Source organism: Mirounga angustirostris, unplaced genomic scaffold (genome assembly GCF_029215605.1).
Source record: "Mirounga angustirostris isolate CCGP_5_RB_7025 unplaced genomic scaffold, mMirAng1.0.hap1 SCAF_10, whole genome shotgun sequence".
Lineage (NCBI taxonomy): Eukaryota > Metazoa > Chordata > Mammalia > Carnivora > Phocidae > Mirounga > Mirounga angustirostris.
In genome coordinates, this window is record NW_026991718.1 from 104,420,307 (window position 1) to 104,447,736 (window position 27,430).

A 27,430-nucleotide genomic window follows, 5' to 3' on the forward strand; every position below is an offset into this window, starting at 1 on the left:
TGCTTCTCTCTCCCCCACTCCCCCTGCTTGTGTTCCCTCTTTCACTGTGTCTCTCTCTGTTAAATAAATAAATAAAATCTTTAAAAATAAAATAAAATAATAAAAATTTAAAAACCCTTCTTATGTAAGAGAATAAAAACTTAAGGGAGAAATTCTCTCAGAGAACTACAATAAGGAAGGCACATTAACTTAACATTAATGTGAAATTTGATGCATTCATCTGTGAAGTGGATTAAATCTGAGCAAATATGAACTGGGACTTGGATCAGCAGCAAACCTATTTGATCATTCAAAAGAGACTGCCTGATCATGACCATCACAATTAAAGAAATCATGAAATATTACAGCTTTGTAGTGCCATTTATCAAGCTGTCTAGACATAAAATGTCGGTGTGCAAAGACTCTGGAAATTTCCTCGAGGATTCCTGCAATCTCTACTCCAGTTGAGGGTATGCACCCAGCGCCTTTCCTTTCCCTCAAGATCTTTCTTCTCTCTCATTCACTCCGACGAGTTAACAGGGTTATCCCCAACCTCGGCTGCAACATCAGAACCGCTCCTGGGTAACTTCCTAAAAATGCAGATTCCAGGGCCCGCACCTAGGCCTATGGACTCCAAAGGTCTAGGGGGAGGGCCTGGAAATCAGTATTTTCAAAATTTCTGGTGATTTGGATATTTTGCCTGATCTTGGAGGTCTCCATGGGCCTGTCCTCATTCTGCAGACCATTGTTGAATCTCCCAGCAATGCTTTTGAATTCAACGGCCTTCATACTTCTGTTTCTACTTTGTCATCTGTATCATTCACCTGACTCCAGAATATTCTCTTATTGGTTATGCCGGCATCTACTCACATTTCTTGCTTTCCTTCCACCTCCTGCCCTCATCCTCAGCCACCTCACCATCCAGGCATGGAGACGCTTGAGCTTGAGCTCCCACAGCCCTTGTCCCCACCCATTTCTGACTTTTATTTTGATTTGGTGTCACCTTCCTGTACAGTTGGCAGCACCACATTCCCTCAAAGTTCCACAGAGGTTCCCTGCCTGCTGCATCCCCTGGCCTTCCTCATTGTCCCTCCCTCAGACCATCTGCACTTGCGCTTCACTTTTCTCTGGAAGAGTTCCTGCTTCCTTTGCTCCCAGAACACACACCTTTACCTAAACCACCCAATTTAGCCACAATCCAACAAACATGTCTCAAGTACCCTAAACACCTGGCACTGTTCTGCAAACTCCGAGCCAATGACTTGGCTTTCTAGATCTTGTTACTCAAAGTGTAGCATAACCATGTCAGCAGCAGCATTGGCATTGCCTGGGAACACAAGAGAAATGCAAATTCTCAGGCCCTACCCCAGATCAACTAAATCCAAATCTGATTTTAAATAGGATTTTCGGGAGATTTATGTTCATGTTACAGTTTGAGAGGCACTGTCTAGATCATTGAGAAAGATGGAAACAATCTAGAAGAAGCCCTCTGTTATGGACTGAATGTTTGTGTCCCCCCTCCCCCCCGAATGTATATATTGAAATCCTAACCTCTAATGTGATGGTATTAAGAGGTGGGGCTTTGGGAGGTGATTAGGCCATGAAGTTTGAGCCCTCGTGATAGGAATAAGTGCCCTTATAAAAGAGATCTTGCAGAGCTCTACTGCCCCTTTAGCCATGTGAGGACACCATGAGGAAATGGCCATCTGTGAACCAGGAACTGGGCTTTCACTAGACATCGGAGCTGTTGGCTTCATCTTGGACTTTGGGCTTCAGAACTGTGAGAAACAAGTGTTTGTTGTTTAAGCCACTTAATCTATGGTAAGAGACTAAGACATTCCCTCAAATTCCCTCTTTTCTGTCTCAAAAGATCTTTGGCATTTTATCTACATTCTCTTCATTACCTCAAACTCAGCTCCCTCACATCTGATATAAGGATAATGTTTCCCTCCTGAGGTGGTTGTGAAAGTTGAAAGGAAAAACACACATACAAGTCCTACTAGACCACTTTGTAGGTCCCTAATTTGGTTTCCTTACCCTTCCTTCCAAGAGAAAGGTTCTCGCCCTTGTTTTCCATCCTTTCTTCTCCAACCTGTGGCAGGACCTGATCTACCATTTCATTTTCTCGTCTCAAAATGTCTTCTGCCCTGGACACATTCCCTTTGCATTAAAAAAACCCATCTGTGTTTCCCTTACCCTTCAAGAACTCTGAACTTTTGTTCCACGTTGGACCTTCCTTTCATTTCTACCCCTAGAATGGAAGACCAGTTGCTGCTTCCAAAGCTTCAATGCCCCAGCCCCATATTCTTCATTTCCACCATGACACTTCCACTTCAACCACTGGAATTCACCTGATTTTGCTTTAAGATTACAAAAACTTTTTTGTTACTAGACTTATTGGCCATTTCTCAGGACTTAACTTATACTATTCCAGAGATTCATAGTGTTTCTTAGTTCACAGTGTCCTTGGGATCTCAGTAATTTTTTAATGGTACCCTTAGGCTAAAAGAAATAAAAGGACAGCTCTATTTATTCGTGAAACAGTTAGGTCCAAACTTAATAGTAGTACTTTGCACAGTGTCCAACAGATGTTGCTGTTTCTGTAAAAAAATGTAAAATATCCCATCATGCCCCTGTGAGTTCAACATGGTGCTTCAGGGTGTCTTTGGCATGCAGCTGGGGATCATGACTTTATCCTATCCTCTTGTTGCCAACCACTCTCACACAAAGGTGTCTTTTCTTAATTTATAGTATCTCCAGCAATTACCACAGTCACTTCAACACTGTTAGGGGCTTCAATTCATTTCAGCATCACCTACTGCCTTTGACCAACTCTACCTGAGGATGGCTCACCAGCATCTCAACATTTCTACAAGCAAGTTTAGGATTTGTCTCGCACAGAAGACAAGTCATTGTATTTTCCCATAATTATCATCCTTTAGTTCAAAAGTGGACATTATGTTTGAGTTCCTTCTTGTGTACTTTCCACATCCAGCAAGTCATGGAGATTTGTGAACTGCTCCTGTTACCTGTATCTCACGGCTTTGTGTTAATGGCATTCTGATGCAGATTTTTGTGAACTCTGGTCTGGATTCTGAGAATTCCTTTCCTACCTTTCCTGCCCTCAGTCTCTCCTTACTCCTGCCACTCCATCCCAAATATTTTTCCTTCTTGTATGTACCAAAGCCTTAACTGGCCCTCTATCCCCAAATATGTTATGCTCTGGCTCCAAATTTCCTTTCTTGGCTAGCATTCATCATACCCAATAACCTAGGCAGTATTTTGCTCTTTGAACTGTCCAGGCACACACCTGCTTCTATAATTTCTCTCATGTTATTCTTCCACCTTGATGATATTTCCATTTGAATGGGAGATAGCACAATATAGGACATTCCCATGAGTGCAGAAAGTTCCATTACGCTGGGCTGCTCTAACTAAGAGAGTGGGTACTAGTGGAGGGATCCACTTGTCCATGCCCCTTTCTTTTCTAACTAAACCAGCCTTTGGTGACACTCCCCTTTGACTGCCCAGATAACTCTAGGCTTGGCCCCTTAACTGGCTTTTGTAAAAGATGCCAATTATCGATACTGACCTTTGTGTGTTCTTATTTTATTATTGCTCCCTAAAAGAATGTCACTACTGCAAACTCCTTTTCTTTTTTTTTTTTTTTAAAGATTTTATTTATTTGAGAGAGAGAGACACAGCGAGAGAGGGAACACAAGCAGGGGGAGCAGGAGAGGGAGAAGCAGGCTTCCTGCCGAGCAGGGAGCCCGATGCGGGGCTCGATCCCAGGACCCTGGGATCATGACCTGAGCCGAAGGCAGACGCTTAACGACTGAGCCACCCAGGCGCCCCGCAAACTCCTTTTCTTAATAATTTTTTTGGAACCCCAGGCTCTACACAAAATAGGTGCTCAGAAAATGTTGTGAATGAATCTTTTATGTTTTAAAACTATACTGATCCTGACCTTGGTGGCAACAATGAAGCATCATGTCCAAGCCATGGGCTGTCTTATTGGAAATACTTTCAAAACTATATGGTTTGGGTACTTAACAAGCCAAATTTTGTTTCTTTGAAACAAATGCCTTATTGTGAAATCCAGGTATGTTTTTAAAAACATGGCTTTTGCATGCAACTGATGAAAACTGTTTCTGTAGAATCACAAAGAATATGTGTTTTAAAAAGGAAAACATCTCTGTGTTTAATATGTTTAACATGTCACAGATATGTGACTGTCTTTCCATCATGCTCAGTTAACCTTGGTCTCCCCCACTCTTCCATACGACAAACCCTTCCCTCTAGCATTCTGCCCTTTCCAGCTATTTCCAAAAGACTGTCACTCTTACTGTAATTCTGCCTTTTTGATATTTACTGTTTTCTTTTACTCTTCCTCAACTTAAGGTCCAGGAGGTAGAATGATTAATATTATGTCTTTGTTAATAATATGCCACTATTGTCAGACTCCCATAAAACTGGCAATGGGATTATATATACATATGCATCAATAATTTGTCCCTTTCCTACACTAAAAAGAGAGTTGGGGCTCACCTATGGTTTTCTCTACCCAACACTACTTCTCCAGGAAGAAGTTCTGCTTTCTGAGAACTGGCTCTGTGCCCAATGTGGCTCCCATGGGAGCTACTATATTCTTTATCCCTATCCCTTGACCAAGGTAACTGGTCCCAGGGGAGACACTGATCCAAGTTGGACCAGGCATAACCTGACTTGAACAACAGGTGATTGGCCTAAGGTTGCAAGTTTGGCCAATCACATGACCCTCATAAGGCTTTCTTCCAGATTTTCCCAACCTGCTACTGGAGATGGAAATGTAACTTAGATGGGGCTGGTGCTTATATTTTCTGACAGGGGGAAGCCTGTATGCTGTTGGAAAATAATAGTGCTAATACACATTGAAAAGCAGGAGAGAGAGAGGGAGACTGGGCGGGGGGGGGGGGGGAACGAAAGGAGGGAGGGAGGGAAAAGGACAGAGAGAGAAAGAGAAAGGAACAAAGAGAAAAGGGGAGAGATACAGGTAGACAGACAGGCAGACAGACATAGAAAGGGTTGCCAGTGATTTCTGGCATCCATTTCTCCATCCCTTCCCTTCCATGCTGTGGATGGTCAATCTTTCCTTATGTGATCTACCCTGTGCATTTTTCTAGTATATGTATTAGTTCAACATGGATTTCTGTCACTTGCAACCAAGAGAAACTTGACAAAAAATAGAAATAGAAAACCCCAAATAAGAAAAAGGAACCTCTCTGAATATCGGGTCCAGGATTTCTATTGCATGAGATGTGAAAATGAGATCAAGAAGAAGGATTTTTCACATAATAACTGGAGTGCTTTTTAACTAACTTAAGGATACACTCATTTTTGGTGTATTTATTAGCAGACAGGCTCTACTCAAAGAACTATTCAATCATGCATTACTCACAAAACTCACCGAGGATAGGAAAGAAGAAAAAATTAGTTTAGAATTCCCAGCGAAAAAAATACCAAGAAAGTACATAGTTAAACTGAAATGCAGTAAAAAACATTTAATTTTAACTTTTAGTACAATTCTTTCCTCTGGTCAAAGGAATAGACACATTTCAGTTACTGGGCTTATTTGTTTACCACTCTTGACAACTCTCTTAGTTAAATGTTCCAAACCTTTTAAGGAGTGAAAAAGAAAAGCCCTGGGGGAATATAATTTCATGCTTGTTTTCAACTCCGCGCTGAAATTCACTTGGGTTAGTCGTTTGAGGGTGAGAGAATGGTTTCCATGGAAGAGAATAATTCCTTGACTCTAACTCAAAAGGGATAAAAAACAAAATAAAACAAAAAACCCCAACAACAACAACAACAAAAACATGTGGACAGAAGTTGGCCTGTTTAGTCTCTTCTTAAGAAGGGCAATTTTGGAAAATGGGCAAAAGTCAAGTATAATACGTTCACACTTCAGGCACAATGCATCCTCCTTCCCCCTTCCAGTAATATCTAGAGAAGATACCACATTTTTTTCTGCTAATCAAAGCATCCACTCTGAATTTTCACTCTAATTTGTTTTTTGGTTTTTTTTTCTTCTACAAAGAATTAATTTATTATGCTTCTAAACTAAGTAATGATCTATGGACTAAACACATTACTGACGATTTAAATGCAAGGTGTATCCTGGCCATTCGAATTGAGAAATATTCATTCAGCCAGCCAACCAATATTAACTGAGCACCTATGGTGTGCTGGATACTGTGCTAATATTGATGGTCCAACTGTGAGCTGAAAGACAGGCTCAGTCCACGTGGGGCTGATAGTCTCACTAGCTCTCTTTTCTTTTCAGGAGGACAAAATGTTGGACTCAAAGGGCAACCATCATTGTCCGAGATATTCTTTCATTCTTATGAAATTATTTTTTAAATTTGCATAGCTACATAGAATTTATAGCAGCTTATTTGAATCTAAATGTTAAAGGATCCTTGGAATTTTTTTCCTTGCTGGCAAAAAAAGTAAGTGAAAATGAAAATATGACCAAGATTCCTGGTCAATGTCAATAAGCTGGCCCATTAAAGCTGTAACATTTAAAGTTATTTTTCACTTTTAAGTTATGCCAAGGTAAATGGCAGCTTTTGAGCTTTCTGGGAAACATAAATAGATCAATGTAGCATACTCCCTTGAATGATATTTCTGGTATTCTTTTATGAGGCTATCAACTGGAAGTACTTTCAAACTTTTAAAAAATCAAGAAATTTGATAAAGGGAGCTCTACTTAAGGCATGCTAATGATGCTTGGGTTTTGCCAATGAGAAAATGTTTGCATTTCATCAAGTTAATTGATATTATCATATCTGATTAAATCAATTAAAAAAACAACCACCAAACCACTACAATTTTAAGGTAAGGCTTCGTAATTTTAAAATATGTCAAGACCATTTAATTCAGAATAAATAAAATAAATAAATATTGGTTACCACTCAGATGTGGGAAAGTAGCAATAATATTCAAACTGGAGGTTTTCAAATAATTAGCAAAGGAGATCTGATTGAGAGCTATGTGATTTGTCCTGTGCTTTGTTACTAAAATAGGGCAATAAATCATGGGCTTAATATTTCAACAGTCCCTTTGGAATCCAGACTCAGAAGAGCTGCCTGTGAAGACAAATACCACAGCATGTCAGCTACTTTTTTTTCTTAATGCAAAATATATCACTTCAGCATCCCTGACTTGTCAAATGGAATGCAATGAGTCCTGTAATTCCAGAGGGCACAAACGAAATGATCAGACTCGTGGGTTCTATTTTGGAATTTTCCTTCCAGCAGAATCCCTTCTGTTCCCTAAGTTTTTTAAGTTGACACAAGTCAAAACTATTATTTTCTTTGCCTTTGGGGATGGTTCTGTTTCCTAACTTCTTCCTTAATGTTACCTAAATAGTTACCAATTAACACATAAAAGTACATTAAGATATATTGTGTACACACACAAAAGAAAAACCAAAGTTTATTGCTTTAAACTGAAATCCCTCATTATTATTTTAATAGGCCCGAGAGTTGGGTCATCTCTGATTCTATAATTAAAGGAAACTAGCATTACTGTCAGAGGGAGACTTTACAAGCATTCTTGAACAAACTTTTTGTTTTAAAAATGGGGATACAGACACTAAAAGAGGTGAAATGATTTAGCTAATGTTATATAACTAAAAAAAGGAAGTCATGTCTTCTCAGTTTAAATCCTCTGCAAATAGTCTTTTGGTAAAGAATGATGACTAGGCACCATGTTAAGTTTCCCTGGATTATTTTATTGCATCTCACATCCAAATTATGAGGGCTGTGTGTAGATTATTGCCCTAATTCTCCACCACTTCTTGTATTCACACTTTTTGTAATGTCACTTGCAGGTCCCCTAAACAAGAGATAGAATCTATTTCCCTATCCCTTGGATCTGGGCAAATCTTATCACTTGCCTAAACAAGAGATAGAATCTATTTCCCTATCCCTTGAATCTGGACAAATCTTATGATTTGCTTTGACCAAAGAAGGAGGAAGAAGTTTATAAGACCTCTCAAAACACCTTGTCCATTTCCTCCTGCTCGCAAGTGGAATCCTTTTCAATTTCCACATGAACGAGCCCAGAGTAGCCTGCTGGATGATGAGAGATGTGGATCAGTCACCTGTCTTGACCCAGCCAACAGTCAGCCAACTTCCAGAAGCAGAGCCCTTAGGTGATGGACAGTTGAACCAGAGAAACATGAATGACTCCAGCCAAGACACATGAATGAGCCCAGCCAAGATTAGAGGAGCCATTCAGTTGAGTCAAGCTCAAATTGCTACCCACAGAATCAAGAGCTAAACAAATTGTCATTTTAAGGCAATAAGTTTTGAGGTGTTTGTTATGCAACAAAGCTACCTGATAAAGATGGGCATACTCTTAGTAGATCTGTCTCACTTCACAACCAGTACTCTTAATCACTGTAAGCCCCTGAAGGCAGGGACGATGTTTAGGCTTGTTCCACAGGAATTCCCCCACCAGTATGACCACAGGAGGCCTTCAATGACTTTTTTTTTTTTAAAGATTTTATTTTTTATTTATTTGACAGAGAAGGAACACAAGCACAGGGAGTGGGAGAGGGAGAAGCAGGCCTCCCCACTGAGCAGGGAGCCCGATGCGGAGCTCGATCCCAAGACCCCGGGATCATGACCTGAGCCGAAGGCAGACGCTTAACGACTGAGCCACCCAGGTGCCTCCTTCAATGACTTTTGATGCATGAATGGTTATATAAGTGTATTTCACACTCTCTAACTTGCCCAACCTCCCCAAATAATAAATGAAGAGATACCACAGGAACTCTGTGGGTCAAAAGGAAAGGAGACAATCCAACAGAAAAGTAGGTGATGGATGTGAATGGGCAGTTTGTAAAAAGAAAAAAAAATTATAATCTGCAGCCAGTTAAGCTGACTATGCTCTTCCCTGGGGGCCTGGTGTGCATTGGTTGCAAACAGTAGTGTATGCAGCCCGTTGTTTGTAGCGGTTGCCCTAAGGGACCCTGGAGACAGCCCTTTCCAATGGACATTCAATTTTGATGGTACTATCCTCAATCTAGGCTCTAGACAGGTATTCAGAGTGCCTTTGGAAAGTCCCAGGGCACAGTGACCAGGGTCTATATTGGCCAAGTCACCATATCCATCAGTACCGAGGTGCAGAACAAGGAGCATGTGATTAAGGCCCTATTCAGGGCCAAGTTCAAGTCCCTGACCACCAGGAGAGCCACATTTCCAAGAAGTGGGGCTTTAATAAGTTTGATACAAATGAACTGAGGACATGGTGGCTTGAAAAGCAGCTCATTCCAGATGGCTGTGGGGTGAAATACATTCCCAGTCATGGCCCCCTGGACAAATGGTGCACTCAAGAGAGCCTTGGCACTGCCCTCTTCTTATTCATGTCCACCAATAAATCCTACTTCCTGTCCAAAAAAAAAAAAAAGGAATATAAATGGCCAACACACACATGGAAATATGCTCATTTCTGCTCATAATTAAAACAATAGAATTTAAGATAAAGATAATTTCTATCCACATATATATATGTGTGTATATATATATATATATATATATATATATATATACACCTCCAGAAGCAGAGCCACCATATATATATGAAAAGAACAACATCCACTCTATTAGGGTTACCCAATGGTGAGCAGAAAAATTGACAAATAAGAACACATTTTAACAATTCTTTCATTCTTTATTTCACTACTAAAGTCTTTTATTTATTTGTCATTTCTTATTTGGTGGAGAATATAAAGTTTTTAGGAAAGTTAAGTCATTTATTTATCAAGAAAAATAATCCTTTGTTAAAGCCAGAATATTGGAGGAAGACAGAGAATACTACCACAACTCAGTAGATTTACTTCCTGACACTGTAATTACTCCTGGCCCATATACTTCAGCTGGCTGACCACAGAAGGGAGAAAATTCAAGGTTGGCTTCTTTACAGGTTGCAACAGCAAACGGTGCTCATCGAAATCATCAAAACGAAGGCAATGAGCTCCATCAAACTGTAGCAGGATGTCAAAAACTGCAATACACATTTATATTTGAAGTCAAGATTTCCTAGTCAATTCAGGTATTACTAAAGAAAAAGTCTTGGGCGCCTGGGTGGTTCAGTTGGTTAAGCGACTGCCTTCAGCTCAGGTCATGATCCTGGAGTCCCGGGATGGAGTCCCACATCGGGCTCCCTGCTCAGCAGGGAGTCTGCTTCTCCCTCTGACCCTCTTCCCTCTCGTGCTCTCTGTCTCTCATTCTCTCTTTCTCAAATAAATAAATAAAATCTTTAAAAAAAAATAAAAATAAAGAAAAAGCCTTCATTAAAAACAATGATTTGTGAACATTATCTCATTATTCCTCCTTATGCTTCTGTGAAGTGAGGATTATTCTTACCTCCATTGGACAGATGAGAAAATGAAAGTTCAGAGTGGTCACACAGCTACTCGTAGTGGAAGAGCAGTGGCCAGAAATGACATTTGACTCTAGACCCCCACTCATCACTACTTACATCCTGATGGGCCATCCATTAGTAGCTGGTCAGGATTCACCCAGAGCTTTCACTGTGAAACACATCTTTCAATCCCCAGGATTGGCAGGGACTTGGGGAACTCAGTGGGTCTGGATACTAATGTTGGTTTAGGGCCCAAAAATGATTGCTAGTGAGATAAGTGGGAGGATGTATAAAAACAATAGCAGCCATTAACGTTGATGTGAAGGAAGGGAGAAATGAATGGGACTGGCACAAGTGGGAGACTTAAAATACGAGAAAGAGGAGAAAACATAGGGAGCAAAGCAAAACAAAACAAGCCTCTGCAAAGGATAAATAGTGTGGTAACTGTGAGAAAAAAAAGAGGAAATCTTTTCCTGAAGCCATGAAAAAGAAGAAAAAGAGAGAAGACAAAATGGCGGGACTGCTGCAGTCGAGAACTCACCCCAGCAACATCACCATGGAGTCCAGTCCCCTCTCAGTATGCTATGGGTTTTTAAGCTTGAATATGATGTTGGGGCTCATTACTGACAGTCATCAAGAGCCCCCAGAGGGACCCCCTATGATTTTCTCTAACTTACCAAAGTCATTTCTATTGTTATTATTTTTTAAAGATTTATTTATTTATTTTAGAGAGAGAGGGGGAGAGAGGAAGTGAGTGGGGGGAGGGGCTGAGGGAGAGGGAGAGAGAATCTTGAGCAAACTCCCTGTTGAGTGAGGAGCCCAACACGGGGCTCAACTCATGACCCCGAGATCATGACCTGAGCCAAAACCAAGAGTCAGACACTTAACCAACCTAGCCACCCAGGTGCCCCATACCAAAGTCACCTTTTTTTTTTTAAAGATTTTATTTATTTATTTGAGAGAGAGAATGAGATAGAGAGCATGAGAGGGGGGAGGGTCAGAGGGAGAAACAGACTCCTTGCTGAGCAGAGAGCCCGATGTGGGACTCGATCCCGGGACTCCAGGATCATGACCTGAGCCGAAGGCAGTCGCTTAACCAACTGAGCCACCCAGGCGCCCCCAAAGTCACTTTTAAAATGAAAACCTAACCTTAATGGGATGACCAAACTCAGGGGCAACCTATGGCTGTTGATGAAAAACAGATTAAGTTAGAGCAGATTCCCCAACCTTACCTTGGAACAGGGGTCCCCAGCTGGGGTTCACAGATCCTCACAATATCTATGGAGAGACTTCAGGGAGTGCAAGAGCTTGAATGGGGTTGGGGAATTTATATCTTTATTTTCACTCACCTCTAACTGAAAGTAACTGTTTTCTTCGGGTGCCAGTATAGGCAGGAAATGACAGGAGTGATTTCCATAGGCCCTGTGCCTTTGGCACCAACAGGTATCCCTCCAGCTCGATCAAGCTGTGAATAATGGGGCACATGCTCTATTTCCCATTTCACCTAAAAGTAACTTTAGCCTTATTCCAAAAGGCATTTTGAGCAAAGATAAGGATCGATGGCTCGCAAATGGTGCTTCTATAACTTGAATGTGTAACAAGTCATCTGGGACTCCTATTAAAATGCAAATTGTGATCTAGCCGGTCTGGGGTGGGGCAGAAGACTGAATGTCTAACAGGCTCCCAGGTGATTTGGGACCCACACTTGCACAACCAGGCTACAGAGCTATTTGGATAGAGAGTTTTAAGGATAAAGATTCTTCTTTAGGGCGCCTGGGTGGCTCAGTTGGTTAAACGACTGCCTTCGGCTCAGGTCATGATCCTGGAGTCCCGGGATCGAGTCCCGCATTGGGCTCCCGGCTCAGCGGGGCGTCTGCTTCTCCCCCTGACCCTCCCCACTCTCATGCTCTCTCTATCTCATTCTCTCTCTCAAATAAATAAATAAATAAAATCTTAAAAAAAAAAAAAGATTCTTCTTTAGACAGGTATAAAAATGTCTTTGAAGCTATAGTCTATGAAGCTTGGTGTGCATTTTACACCTCCTATGAACAATTACCTCAAAAATATTCTGTTGGTATTTATCAATTTATAGAGTTATATAAATTGCTCCCATATCCGGGTTTTCGTATTAATTTGCTGATACCTTTATTATTTCATTTATCATATGCTATTATAGCTTTGGGATACATGCTCCCTGAGTGTGTGGTAACCACACCTTCTTCATCTTCATCTCCAGTGTTTTGCAAACACTAACTTTTTTTTTAAGATTTTATTTCTAATCAACCTCTACATCCACGTGGGACTCGTACTTGCAATGTGAAGATCAAGAGTCACATGCTCTACCAACTGAGCCAGCCAGGTGCCCCACAGACATTGAATTTTTATTGAACGTTTGGTAGGGAGTTTATTGATGTAAAGCTTTCTTTCTTAATCCTTGAACTGTGGGTTCCAGCATTTGAAATGTATAGACCTTAACCTAAACACATCTGTATTTAATTCCCAAAGCAATTTTAGGAGATGGAATATCTTGTTTAATTTTCCTCATCACCCAAATACTCCTTTTTACCTGGGGCCTACTTGCTTTTTAATTACACTTCCATTTGTCTAATTTAGCCTGAGAGGGCTGTTCATAACTCGGATCCACAACCAAAGATAGAACTAACACTTCTGGGTGCTCTCGGTCAAAAGATTTCCTGGCAGAACAATTTCTGGTTGTTACAAATGGAGTGAGAGAAAGTTTTGATATGTGCCAGCTAAGGGCATGTAGTAGAAATTGTGGATGCCTCCAAATGGCCATAAAACAAACTCTGTGTGGTTCTAAAGTCTAGGCATTTAGGCCTTCACCGTCTTAACCAAAGAATACAACTGTGTTCAAAGACATCAGGACTTTATCTGAAACCCAAATCCACAATCACAAAGGTGACAGGGTGAGTATTTTGAGTATATTTGTCCTGAAAGGGCCAGACCAGCTTAGACATGTGTGTATGTTTTTCTGAAAAACTCTTCAAAGCTTTTTTTTTTTTTTTTTTTAAGATTTTATTTATTCATTTGAGAGAGCAAGTGAGTGCATGAGAGATCGCGAGCAGCGGGGAGAGGCAGAGGAAGAGGGAGAAGCAGCGGGACCCCGATGCGGGACTCGATCCCAGGACCCTGGGATCATGACCTGAGCTGAAGGCAGACGCTCAACTGACTGACTGAGCTGCCCAGGGGCCCCAAAGCTTTTATTATGGACACACTCATTCCTTCTTAGGGAGAAGCGAGTAGAAGCCCCTGTTGTTGGACTGCCACCTCCAGGAGGAGTTCCACTACCTCTCCAGTTCCAGTATCCCTGCAGGGGAGTAATTTTCCACTTAGAAGCTCAGCTTGATCTTCCCTAGTTCCCAGCCCACCTTCCCCTCCGGGAGAAAAGCGGCTGAGCCACTCTCTGTGGCCTCTTCCAGTGGGATCTGATGTGGGGCCTCATGCCCAGGTGTTCCTCCTGTGATGCTGAGCTTGTGCAACTCTTCCCTGTGATTTCTGCAGCCATTTGTATTGCCCCCTGCTCCCCTAAAGTCCTTTCTGGCATGTCTGGGCTTCTGTTTTCATCCACATTCTGAATTCTTGGTTTGGGACTCTCCCATGACTCTCGAGTTTTCCTCTTATTCTGAATTACTGCGTCTCTCTCCTCGGGGAAGGGAATCTTGCCAGGGGCTGGAACTCTGGGGCAACTCAGGATGATTATGGATGGATTGCCTAGTCCTCCAAGTAATAGTCACCCTATTTGTCAAATGCAGTCATCTGCCAGAGAACCCCAGGACTTCTAACCCTGTGAACCACCATTCATCTGAACTCTGTTCTCCTGGAACCCTACTCTTCATCATGTACTAGAAGAGTGATCCTTGTAAAGGTTACTTCAGGTCATGTCTCTCCTCCATGCAAAACCTTCCAGTGGCGTCAACTTCACTCTGAATGAAACACAGAGGTCTACAACTCTAAGAGATCTGTCCCTAGCCCCAGAAGTCCCATCTCGGACAGCCTCAGACAGAGCCAACCTGCTGGTCCCTCAACAGACAGCCCCATCCCTGACCCAGAGTCTTTGCATTTGCTAATCCTTCTGCTGTGCACAATCCAGCCTCATGTGTTTGTAGACGTCAGTCCTTCACTCCTAAGTCAGCTGCTGCCTCTTAGTGAGTCCTTCCTGGTTACTCAATTTAAAATTTCAAAGCATGTTCCTCAACTTTCCCTCCATCCCCACTCCCTATTTCCCCATTTATTGATTTTTCTCCTAACCTTTAGGACCACCTGACATACTATATATTTTACCAACTTTTTTAAAGCTTTTATTTATTTGAGAGAAAGAGAGAATGAACGATGGGAGGAGGGGGCAGAGGGAGAGGGAGAAGCAGACTCCCTGATGAGCAGGGAGCCCAACTCGGGGCTCGATCCCAGGATCCCAAGATCACAACCTGAACTGAAGGCAGACATTTAACTGACTGAGCCACCCAGGTGCCCCGTACCAACATATTTTGTTCATGGTCTGACCCCTCATCTAGAATGTAATCTCCATAAAGGCTGGGATTGTTGTCATTTTTTCCCCTTTTCTATTTGAAAATATTTACTGAGTAGGTATCTAATAAGTATTTGTTTAGTGAATGCATGAATGAGGGTTTATTTTTGAGGTGATAAAAATGTTCTAAAATTGTTCTGATGGTTGTACATATCCATGAATATACTAAAGACCACTGAACTATACACCTTAAAGGAGTGAATTGTATGGCATATATAATAAAGCTGTTGAAGAGAAAGAGACAGTACAGTATCCCAGTCATTGTAATGAAGGAGTTGGCTGTGCATGTCCTGTGTGAGTAGATATGAGGTCATTATGATAAGTTTGGTTTGAAATCTGATTTACCAGAGGTATCTGCACAATAGTTAGAAAGCAGGGCCTCTAGAGTCAGAGGACCAAGGTTCAAATCCCAACCTCATCATTTTCTAGTTGTGAATTGCTCTGTTTTTTATTTGTAAAATAAGCGGACAATAATACTAAACTCCAGTGGTGGTTGTTGTAGGGATTAAATCAGACAATTTCTGTAAATGGTTTAGCACAAGGTATGGCCCCTATGGTGAATGCTTAATACATGGTTATTATTTTAATTTTTATTATTGTTGTTATTTTCTGGAGTACCACGGGTGAGGTACTGGAGAAAATCAGATGGCTGTCATGGTAGCAAGGTCTCAAAACCATTATTTCTCACTAAGATTTACTTTGACTTTCTCTGGCCTGTCAGGCAATCCCTTCCTTACACTGAACCTGATCTCTGACCTACCATTCCTTCATAGCTCAGATCTTATTTCAGTGGTTCACAGATAAGGCAGCCCCCGCACCCCCCAAATCAAGTGGATATTGTTAAAAATAAATCCTCAAGCCTTACATTTAGTGATCAGGCAGCAGTCCTCAAAGTGTGGTCCTGGGACTTCAAGCATCAGAATCACCAGCCCTACAAGAGGCCTAATGAATTGGAAATTCGGAGCAAGGACCAACAATCTGTGTTTTAACAGCCTTCCAAGTGATTCTGATGCATGCTGAAGTTGAAAATAACTGGCCAAGTGGAATCTGATGTTTGATAAGCTCCTCACGTGACTTTGGCCTACTCGTTTGCGTATCATCACTGGGGAACCAGCACTAAGTCAACAGCATGACACTGAATCACCTAGTTCGCTGTGATGGCTAAACCATCCACCAATCGCTAAACCACCCACCCATGTCCAAAGCAGAAACATAAAAACACATACAAACTCTGGCTACACAACTTCAATTTCTATTAGCTTACTCATTTGTTTTGTTTGGGGCACAGGTTTGTTTTCAAGGCTACTTTATCATTTGATCATTTAATCTGTCACCACATATTTATCATGACCTCAAGGCATCAACAACAGTTGTCACAACCTTCAAGAAAACCTTTTGGAGGACAAAACTGATCACTATGGCATTTCCTTCCACAGGGGGCCTCAGCAATTGGGTAGACAATATCCCAGACTGGCCAGACACTCTTCTAAATGCAGGAGAGTGGACAGTACTGTGTAGTGTCTGCAAGGCCCATTGACACCAAAAATAGTGAATATTTATTTGTAGCATGTTGTTAATTTTCTTGAATCAAAATAAGCATTGTTTTTTTATTAATTCCTTGTGAGAGTTCAAAGAATCTCCCCCCAAAAAACTATAATAACCCCAAAATAAGTTAGTGAAAATAAAACAATAAAACATAGCATCATTGGGGAACAGAGAGGAGCTTGGTGAAGATGCTGGAAGAGTGGAGCTTATAAAATATTAGTGTGGTGGACACTAGGTGCCCTTATGCAATTTCAAGTTCTAAGAAATTATTTTGTTGCTTTTTAAAGCCCAGGTACTGGGTTTTGATTGTGCTTTTAAGTTAAGCACGCATTAAAGCACACCACAATATGTATCGGAGAAATGCATCTTACCTCTCTCTATAACCTGGCATCAAGATAAGATTATTGGCTAAGGAAGCCAGAGGAAGGTGCCAGCCAGACCCGCCACTGTCTCTATTTTTTTTTTTAAGATTTTATTTATTTATTTGAGAGAGAGTGAGTGAGGGAGAGAGAGAACAGGAGTAGGGGGAGGGGGAGAGGGAGAAGACTCCAGGGGAGTCTTGGGACTCCAGGATCATGACCTGAGCCGAAGGCAGCCGCCCAATCAACTGAACCACCCAGGAGTCCCCACTGTCTCTCTTTAAAGTTATCCAAGAGCACCAAGAGTTTTCTATAGAAAAGAGGGTTCCAGCTATACAAACACAACAGCATTTCTTGGGCTTACCAGTTTAATATGTTCTCGCTTCTGGTATTTTTCACTATAATACTGCTCTTGTCGAAGATTAAGCAGCTGCTGCTGTTGTTTGTCCTTCAAGTCTATTAACTTTTGGGTCATTTCGGCATCTAGGGCAGCAAGATCTTGCTCAATCGTTGATGAACCATGGTCAGGACTGCTGGGATCTGACCTGCAGAGACACAGAGCTTGACTCACAAAACAGGCAGGTCATAACAAGGTGGAGGGAACATTGCATACCACAGTTCCTCCTAGATAGAGTGTTGTGTTGGGAAATAAATGTTTTAACAAACCACTTGAGATAGAGGCTGATACCCTAAGGACAAGCTTAGCAGTGGAGGGTCTCCAAACACAGAGTGGATGACATTTGTGAGATTTCATGTAGGGACAGAGAAAGAAAGCCAGGAGGCTGGGGACCCTGTGGTAGTGGTGGAGAGAATGATAATCCTCCCACCCCCGCCTAGGGAAAAACAATGTCTAATAAGGATCTTTTAAGGCTTTTATCTTTTAATTTTTTAACAAGACATGTATAATGTAATTCTCGGCTACTTAATGTCCTATAACGACTTCAGTACACTCGACATTGATTGGATTCTGTCAGGAGAGTTGAAGAGGTGTTGAATTTTGCATCTGGGTGATGGATAGAAAACAGAGAGCATGTGCAGACCCCTCCCCCAGGTGACATGTTCTGTTTCTTGACGTCTTTTAATAGCAAAGATACATTATTAAAATAAGTTTCTTTGGGGGATGTACCAACTTCATGGATAGCTCTACCCAAAATGGCACTTTCCTCCAAATGGTTAAGTTACAAGAGAAAGGAGGATGCGTGAGTTCATTGAAAAATACTTATTGAGTGCTTACTCTGTGCACAGTGACTTTCTTTGAGTTGTTCATAGAGAATTATGCAGATTTTGAGAAGTTTAGGAGTAATCTTGAAATAAATCAAAGCAATTCTCACTAACTGATTGTGCTAAAACATATGGTGTGATTCCTTCAAATTTTGTGCTCTTACTTTTTTTAGGGCACACAGAAAAGGAGATGGTGTTGGGAATGGGGTACTAAGAGCAGGTCTGTTTTCTTCATTCATATGGAAACTTCTGCAGAAAGAAAACTAAACCACCTAAGATATCTAGCACATCAGATTCTGCCTCCATGTTTTTCGCTTGTGGCCAGGCGGAACAGGTGGAAGTTTCTTGAATCAGCTGGCCCTAATTCCTGTTGCTTTCACTTTGACTTAGGCCAGCATTGATGGTACCTCAGGAGAGGCAGTTGGTTGAAGTTGGTGTTAGGATCCTATTGTGGCAAATAAGGGATGCAGAATTCCCTCAAAAGTTTCTATTTGCATTTTAATGTGCAATGCTAAATGAGAATGAACACTCTACAAGGCTCAGGACACCTGATACATCAGAATGGCATGGCAGCATTGAGGTGGCCGTCCATCCTGGCATGAATACAAGATGATTTGTCAATATCACAATAAGTAGCATCAGCGAGGTGACCTCCATCTTGGCCTGAACGTGAGATACATTTATTGTCTTTGGTAGCAGGAAGTCAGTGTAACCAGAACATAAAGACATCTCTTTAATCAGCCACAACCACCACAACCACCACAACCACCACAGCAGAGGCCACAGGTCAATAGTTACTGACCATGCAACATTTACCAGGCACTCTCTACTTTTGGTTTTCTTTTCACAGCAACCCAACAAGTAGGTGTGGCCATCTCCAGTTTGCATTTGAGGAAACTGAGGTTCAGTGAGACAATCTGCCTAAGAACACAGTATGGGGGAGCCCAGAGCAGCTCATCCAAGGACAGACATCTAGAATAAGGCAAAGGCTGTGTTGTTAAAAACAACACAAACACTGCATGCCCGTGTCTGATCTGCTCTTTCCAGGATGTGGAAAGCTCAGTTGAGACAGTGGGTATTTTAATAAGAAACTAACCTAATGGACAATAATTCCCATTTATTGCTCTGAGGTATTTTCAGGATTTTAATGTGTATCAAAGGTGATGGGAGAGAGTCGGACATAATCAGACCTCAGTTCTTTGCCTCTTTTTTTTTTTTTTTTTTTAGTTCTTTGCCTCTTAAAGAGAAGTTTCTCTTGATGTACCTCTTTTGATACTAGATGCTTAGGGATTTTTGTTTATTTATTTTTTGAAGAAAAATATAAAAAAATAACCAAGGAAACAGTGTTTCTGTATCTTCTGTAAAAAGAGGGTTGAAGACATTATCCCCTGTTTTCTACTACTGACTATAAGATCCATGAGATGAATTCTGTAATTTAATACCAGGAAAATGTTTGTCACTCTTAGAAAAACAAGCAAGTTTGCTTTAATCAGATAAGGAGAATTATCTAGCCCATATTCCCTTTTCTCAGAAACTAAGAGCTAAAATTCAGTGTTCAAGGATAGAAATTACATTAAATGGCTGATACCGTCCAGTAGAAATATAACATGGGCCACGTATTTGATTTTTTCCACATATGTGATTTAAAATTTTTAGTGGCTAACTTGAAAAGTAAAAAGAAGTGAGTGAAATTAATTTTAATAACACACTATGGAGCCTAGTATACATAAAATATGATCATTTCAACATGTAATTAAAGTAAAATCAATGTAAGTCAATATAAAATATGAGCTATTTTATATTCTTTTTTTTTTAAATAAAGTCTTTGAAATTTGGTATGTATTTGAGACTTACAGCACATTTCAACTTCCATGAGCCACTTCTCAAGGGCTCAAAAACCACATGTGCCTAGTGGCTGCCATATTGGACAGCGGGTCTTGATAACTGGTAGCCACTCAGATTGTGTGTATGTGTGTTGCTTCCCTTTTTCTATTTTCATAGGATTTTTACATATGTCTTCTACGATGAATTACTTCCATACTCTATTAGAAGTTTTCAGGATATGACCTCTAGGTAAACAAATATGTGAATAAACAAACACATATATATCACTGCAACAGAAATTTAGAAGTTTTAGGCCAAGCTTTGCCTGAACCATTGTGTAACTGTGTAATTGTAATTGTGTAATTGTGTAAATGTCTTGAGCTTTTGGCTTCCTCCCTGAAGAAGTGGCAGCAGTTCACCTCGATGGCTTCTAAGACTATTCTAATTCTAAGAAATAGTGATGTTGTTGCTTTTTAAAACCCAACTACTGGGTTTTGATTGTGCCATTAAGTTAAGCACATATTCAATCATATGTCACAATGTGGATCTGAAATTGCCTCTTACATCTCTCTCTAACCTGGCATCAAGCTAAGATTATTCCATAAGGAAGAGAAAGAAAGGATGGAATAGAGCCTATCTGACTCAGCTCAGGGGCAGGTGGCTTGCATGATCACGTAGTTCCCTGCATTGCCATGCTAGCTACTTATGGGTGATAACTGCAAAGGTCATGGTCACTGCTGTGTCCCCAGGGCACACAGTAGGCACTCAATAAATGTTGGTTGAATGAATGTGTGAGAGATGCTTCTCCTTGTCAAGGTCCAGGTACATGGGGCTATGGGGACCCCTAGACCCAAACACAAGGGTTACCTGTACAAGCCTCTGTGGGTTTCAGCAAAGGCAGCTCTTTTCTATAACAAGTCACCTCTTCAACTAGGTTCTAGAACACAGCAAAACTGTATACCGGCCAAGTTAACAGCTGTAATATGGGAAGTCAGCCAACTGGTATTGGGCCCACAGGCCAGAACCCAAGGATAGGACTTCCTGTATATCTATTCTTAGGAGGCAGGCAAATAAAGAAATTTAGTCCACAAGCAAAACTGAGCTGAGGTGGCCTTCCTTCTTGCCCTGGATCCAAAATATGGTGTAAAATACTGAAAAATCCACGTATAGGACTCTTTTCCTTCACACTATGAAACAAAGTAGAAATACTCAACTTACTTTTTCTTACTGTCCTTTTTGGCTGTCTTTTCCAAAGCTGCCCTCCTTCTCAAGTAGTCGTTCTGAATTTCATTATACTTTGTAGTGTGTTCTTTGATTAGGTCAGTGGTTTTCTTGTGGTGTCTTTTAACCAGGTCTTTCATTTCTTTGTAGTGCTTCTTTTGAAGTTTCACAAATGATTTCTGCTGCTTTAGCTCTTCGATGGTCTGGGCTTCCACTTCTGCAACAAATGAGTATAAGAGCTAACAGACGTGGAAGGACTGCAAACACAGATGTAAAGAGGAGTAGCAACCTGCTTCTCAGGCAATATTTGTTTGATCCCAGCCAACTGGAGCTTCCGAGCAGAGCTTGGATGTCAAACGTATCTTGGTTCCAGGCTGGCACTTGGTAACTTCTGCGATTCTGTCACCGAATTTCTCAAAGACCCAATTTCTTAACTCATAATTTTTTTTGGAAAGTTTGGCTTCCCTAGAAACAGAGCCTGAGGGCGGGGGGGTGGGGTGGATTCGAGTGTATGTGATTTACTGAGAAGGGCTCAGGGGGAGGAAGAGAGTGCAGCAGACAAGGAAGGGGAAGGAGCTGAGCAATGGTATGGTCTCCACAGGAGCCTGGCTTCTGCCTGTGGGTGGGAGCTCTGGAGGATGACAGAGTGGGTCTCACCTTGAGGCAAGAAGACCAGCCTTTTGCACATTGAGAAGGTCAGGGAAGGAAGGCATAACCTCCTGGTGAGGGGTCTTCCTCTGGGCTTAGGGCAATTTTAAAGAGAAAGGGAAGCTATGAGCTGTTAGCAGCAACTCTCAACCACAGCTGGAGCATGGGTGCACCAGATGGGAAAGGGATGGGCACCAACAGGATCCACTTTAAGGACCTCAGTATTTCCACTACTTGTTAGGATTGTTGTGATGGCGAAATGAAAGAATCATGCAAAGTACTGAACACACTTTCTGGCAGTGTGCCTGTTGAGGCTTAACAAATGATCATATATACAGCATGGTCTCGAAGGGGCACTCTTCATACCAGAGACTTTGTAGGTTTAGATTTCTTACAACAGTGTTCCAGGAAAAAGCACCGAAGTGAGGGCAGGTCCCTTGATGGGATTTGCCCAAAGGCACCATCAGGGTTAATGGTAGCATCCATTACTATGAGGTATTTAATCCAGTGCTTAGAAAACATGTAATGTGACAGACCTGGACCTTAAAACGTTCTGTATTTTACCGACATAGTTCATCAATTCTAGAATACGAATTTTAAAGTATGCAAACATTTCTGAAATTAAGATGCTTTGTACAATCACAACTTGTTGGTGCTTTTCTTTCTTAGCAATCCATGAATAGTGGGGTGCCTTCAAACTGATGGTGTCTTAACTTCAATGAATTATCATTTGTTTGGACCTAACTTAAGTCACAGTTCACATGTTTCCATCCTTTCATTTGAACTTTCTGCTTCTGGGAACAAAAATATGTTATCATAAATATTTAGAACTGTCAGGAGATTCAGAAATAATATACGCCATGAACAACAACAGACCTGAATAGAAATGAGTTATCTAGTGGATAAACACTGAAATCAGAATAATAATTCATGTGCTTCAATGCTAAGGTCGTTAAGCAATTGAAACATGTTCCCCTTTTTTATAATGTGTCTATTCTCCTGGCATTCGATTCCTTTTGAGAAAGAGGCCAGGAAGAGAATCAGGTACATTTATCTAATGGTTTCCCTCAGGCCCAAATGGACTCATTATGGTTGCATAATAACTTATTATACTACGAATTTATAATCCTAAGGAATTGCTACATTTTGGGTAACAGATTCAATCCCACTTCATTAAAATGGCATAGAGCACTCCAGCAACAGCAGGTTTAGCAAGAAGGCTCAAGATGTTCCAACCTATGATTAAAAAAAAAATTCCACAGAAAGTACTATCTTTTTTTTTTAAAGTCTGGGATAAAAGGCTATTCTTCGAATAGGCTCTTAAGCATAAAGGGAATGTTCATTTACATAAAGAAACAAGTATCACTCATAAACAAGCCACCCAGAGATCCTCACCACTAATAACTTTGGTACATATCCACTGTCTTTTCCCTATACATTTATGTATTTTAAAATAACATTGGACTGGGGCGCCTGGGTGGCTCAGTTGGTTAAGCGACTGCCTTCGGCTCAGGTCATGATCCTGGAGTCCCTGGATCGAGTCCCGCATCGGGCTCCCTGCTCGGCGGGGAGTCTGCTTCTCCCTCTGGCCCTCCCCCCTCTCATGTGCTCTCTCCTTCTCTCTCTCTCAAATAAATAAATAAAATCTTTTAAAAAAAAATAACATTGGACTGTCTCTTGTTTTATGTGTTAACATTATATTGTTGCCCATGGAATTAAATCTTTTAGAATATGTTTTAATACATTCCTCAAGTAATTATCCGATGCAGATTTTACATATTGGTGAAATATACACACATAAAAGCGCATAAATCATAAATCCACCCCCCTATACATTTTCCCAGAGCGAACAGACTTTCGTCACCACCACTCAGATCAAGATCAGAATATTATCAGTGCCCCGGAGATCCTCTTTTTGGCTTTTGCATTCTCTCTCCCCTCCCAAGTATAATCCAAATCCGTGTTTCTAACGGACGGATTCATTTTGCCTGTTTTTAGCTGTACGTAGCAGGAATTACAAAGAATGTGCTCTCTTGTGTCTGGCCTCTTTACCCCCACATTGTGCATGTGAATTTTATCCATGTTGTGTATGATCATAGCTTATTTATCCCTACAGCTGTACCCTATTTTATTCTGTGACTATACCACAATTTATTTATCTACACTACTGTTTATGGACATCTGGGTTGTTCATAGTTTTTGGCTATTACCAAGAGTGCTGCTTTTGGTGAACATGTGTTTGCCTTTCTTCTGTGTATTGGACCAAATATTGTAAACATTTCGAAGATTCTGCCACATGCTGCTCATTTTATTAAAGAAATCGTGTACCAGTTTTGGTCCCACTAGTTTAAGGAACTAACCAAATATAAATTATTTTCCAACGGGATCATAGTTCTTAAACATTCTGTATTTTGTGGTCCCAAATGGTTCACATTCTGCATTTCTAAAATACGGCTAATTATTGGCACTTTGGGAAAGTGTGTATTCCTGTTCCCTGGGTCATATTTCCTGTATGAAACTATCCTTTGATTCTAATATTGATATCTTATGAAATTATATTATTTTTATACCAAGAGTCCTATCTACCAAATATGGTTACTTCTCTGTGATGACATGATTACATTGTATAATGTGGCTTGAACTAGGATTATTTATCTGTGGATGTTTTCAGAAAAGAAATATTAATGATGTTATTTTTCAGAGATGAGAGGAAATCTCTCTCTAAATACTTATGCTGTATAATATTAAGCTGCCTAATTCCATGGGGTAAGAAGGTGGCATTTACCTGTTAAAACACTCTGAATAAGATCTTCTGTTTTGGCAGGTGCCTTTACAGAACCTGAAATAAAGAGACAAAAGAAATAGCCTCCTTTAACTTTAAAAAGTGTGTTCTTCCCGTAAAACAACTAAGTTTGGCCCTTGAGTCTAAGTCTTTTTATGGAGAAATAACAAATTCTAGGAGAAAATCACTAGGGTTTTTCCCCCTTGGAAGCAATGTCTTCATTTTGTTACTTTGAGGCAAACCTAATTAAATGCAAGTCTATATGCTCCATTTACAGACAGAAAGGACATCCCTCCACTTTGAATCAAAACGGTCAACAAATTCCATTTTAACAATGCTACTGCCACCTTTTGGCAAGATCAGGAATGGCAAGTGGACTTTTAAAAATCAAACGCTGACCTGCAGGCAGTAATAACTGAGGCAGGCAAGATCCACTGGGGGATACCAAAATTATCAGATAAGTTGAAGGACAAAAAGGATATTTTCATAGGCTCAAAGCATCTCCCCCAAGACAACTATTATCTATAAAAGGGAAATGAGAACTTTCAGTTTAAAAACCTGGCCGGCTCCACCTCAACCAAGTGCTCCAACATTGTCGATAATGAGAAATACTAACATCAGGTACCCCTAATATGATGCAGTGAGAGGGACAGTTTTGTCTCTGTGATATTCTCACCCAAAATGCAAAACTTCACTCTAATTGCGAGAAAACATCAGACAAACCCAAATTGAGGGATATTGCACAAAAGAACTGACCAGTACTCTTCAAAAGTGTCAAGGTCATAAAAGACAGGACAGACTGAGGGACTGTCATAGATTCAAGGAGATTAAGGAGACATGACAATTAAATACAATGTGGGATCCTGAGTTGGAACCTGGAGCAATAAGAAGACATTAGTAAAGGGGCGCCTGGGTGGCTCAGTTGGTTAAGTGTCGGACTCTTAATTTCAGCTCAGGTCTTGATCTCAGGGTCATGAGTTCAAGCCCCACATTGGGCTCCATGCTGGACATGGAGCCTACTTAAAAAAAAAAAAAAAAGAAAAAGACATTAGTAGAAAGCAGGTGAAGTTCAAATGAGGTCTGTGCCAATGTTAATATCCTGGTCTGATAACAGCACCATGATTCTGACAGATGTTAACCCTAGAGAAGAAGAGATCAGTTTTGTGATTCTGTGCCATTTTTAAAAGTGATTCTGTAAGTCAAATTATTTCAAAACATCAAGTTAAAAAAATCAAGTGCTAAAATGCCAAATTTTCTTTTACTCTTCAAAGCACAAGACTATATTTACTCATATATTTAAATGACTTATTTATATTCCAGAAGCCCTCAAAATGTTTGTATTTGGTATATAAAACTCTTCATTTGAAAATATCACTCTTTATGATCAAATCATCTTCTTACTGTTATTGATCTCAACAACCTTCTTAAAAGCACAGGGCCCAGTTCATGCACACTTGATACAAATTCAAAATGATTTGCTCTTTTAAAAATCCCACTCTCCCTCATGAGAAATGCCTTTTCCCTTCCAAACAAAAAAATCTGGATTTCGTCACTGCCATGCTGTAGTAGGACGAGGAAGGAAGGAGACAAGGAAGACATAACTACATGGAAGGAAATTCTTCTCCCTTTTATTTACTTTATATTAACCCATTCAACAAAAAGTGATCAAGGACACGCTATTCCTCAGGTCTGTGCAAAGGAAGCATCAAACTGAAGCCTGGGGAGCCTACCATCTACTGGGGAAAGGGGACATACATAGGAGAGAGAATTGCCTAAAGCAGTCTTAGATCAAAGGTCAAAGTTAGCTGCACAGAAATCAAAGGATTTTTCTAAGGAGTGAGACAAGAGTGGACCTTTGGTAGGAATAGAGTTGAAAGCAAGAACTGGGATCATAGGGAACTGTGTCCATCCTGACTTCCTTCTTCACTAGCTATGTGGCCTTCAGGAAGTACTTCTCCATCTTAAAACCAATTTCTTCATCTGCCCAATGGGGACAATGACAGAAGCTACCCTCATAGCCCTGGCACTAGGGTGAAATGAGTCAATCCACTTGAAGGGCTGAAAAGAGTGCTCAGCACATGGTGGACACCCAAGGCCATTGAAAAATAAGTTGGAGAAAGATGGAAAGGAATTGTTGGCATTGTAAGGTAGAGCTAAGAATGAGCTTGTCAAGCATAGCTCTTTATAAGTTGCATGAAGAACCCTTCACAAACCCTGCCCCCACATGGATTATAACTGATCACTAAATAGACATGGAGATCTGGGCGATGGTTTGTTGTAGCTTCATAAGATGATAACTTATGTTACCATAAGATGAGCACTCATGAATCTCTCTTGGCATTCATTCATTCATTCCACATTTCTGGAGCTCCTCCTACGTCCTTGCATCTTTGCTCATGCTTTCTCTTTGAGTGGCACAAATAAATTGGAGGCTCTTAGTCATGTCGTATAGCTCTCTTTTCAGAGTGTTTACCTGGAGCTGGTTGGCTGTGGAGAGCCTGGGAGGGTGGTTTGGGTGCCAAGGATGTAGTGTGATTCACTCCGTTTTCTGCTGGAGTTGTCCTGGCTTCATTCGGAACTTCCGATGGTGTTTCCCCAGGATCAGTCTATAATCATAAACATCATTTCATTTTCCACATTTTCTACTGTTCTTTTATGACTTTCCTAAGCCAACAAGGCTACATTTGATTTAGCATTTTCACAACGCATCTGGGGTCTGAAATATCAAATTGAAACTGTCTGGAAAGTAGGATAAAAATAGCATGGTGTTGAACCATGACCCCAGTAGGTTAATTATATTAAAAAGCCCCGATTTGTACACTTTTCAATGCCCATGCCCCTTTGTAGTGCCCTCCCACATGGATATAACCATGTGATGTGCTTTGGTCAAAT

General features: G+C 40.8%; 1 protein-coding gene and 1 pseudogene across 8 annotated transcripts in view; one reads left to right on the forward strand and one right to left on the reverse strand.

The window, feature by feature from the left end:
* Positions 1-27,430, reverse strand: part of PLCB1 (phospholipase C beta 1) — a 683,394-nt gene that overhangs the window by 91,241 nt on the left and 564,723 nt on the right. For 6 of the 8 annotated variants that reach the window (XM_045885403.2, XM_064572835.1, XM_064572838.1 and 3 more), the window contains 4 exons: positions 27,012-27,144; positions 24,542-24,595; positions 21,106-21,325; positions 17,207-17,387 (listed from right to left, as the gene is read on the reverse strand). In XM_045885403.2, the coding sequence (XP_045741359.2) occupies positions 17,207-17,387; positions 21,106-21,325; positions 24,542-24,595; positions 27,012-27,144 (588 nt within the window). Of the gene's footprint in view, positions 1-9,680; positions 10,033-17,206; positions 17,388-21,105; positions 21,326-24,541; positions 24,596-27,011; positions 27,145-27,430 lie in introns of those variants that run through there. The other 2 variants (XM_064572839.1, XM_064572834.1) reach the window with 2 other exon arrangements.
* On the forward strand, positions 8,892-9,010 carry LOC123852202 (small nucleolar RNA SNORA70; annotated as a pseudogene).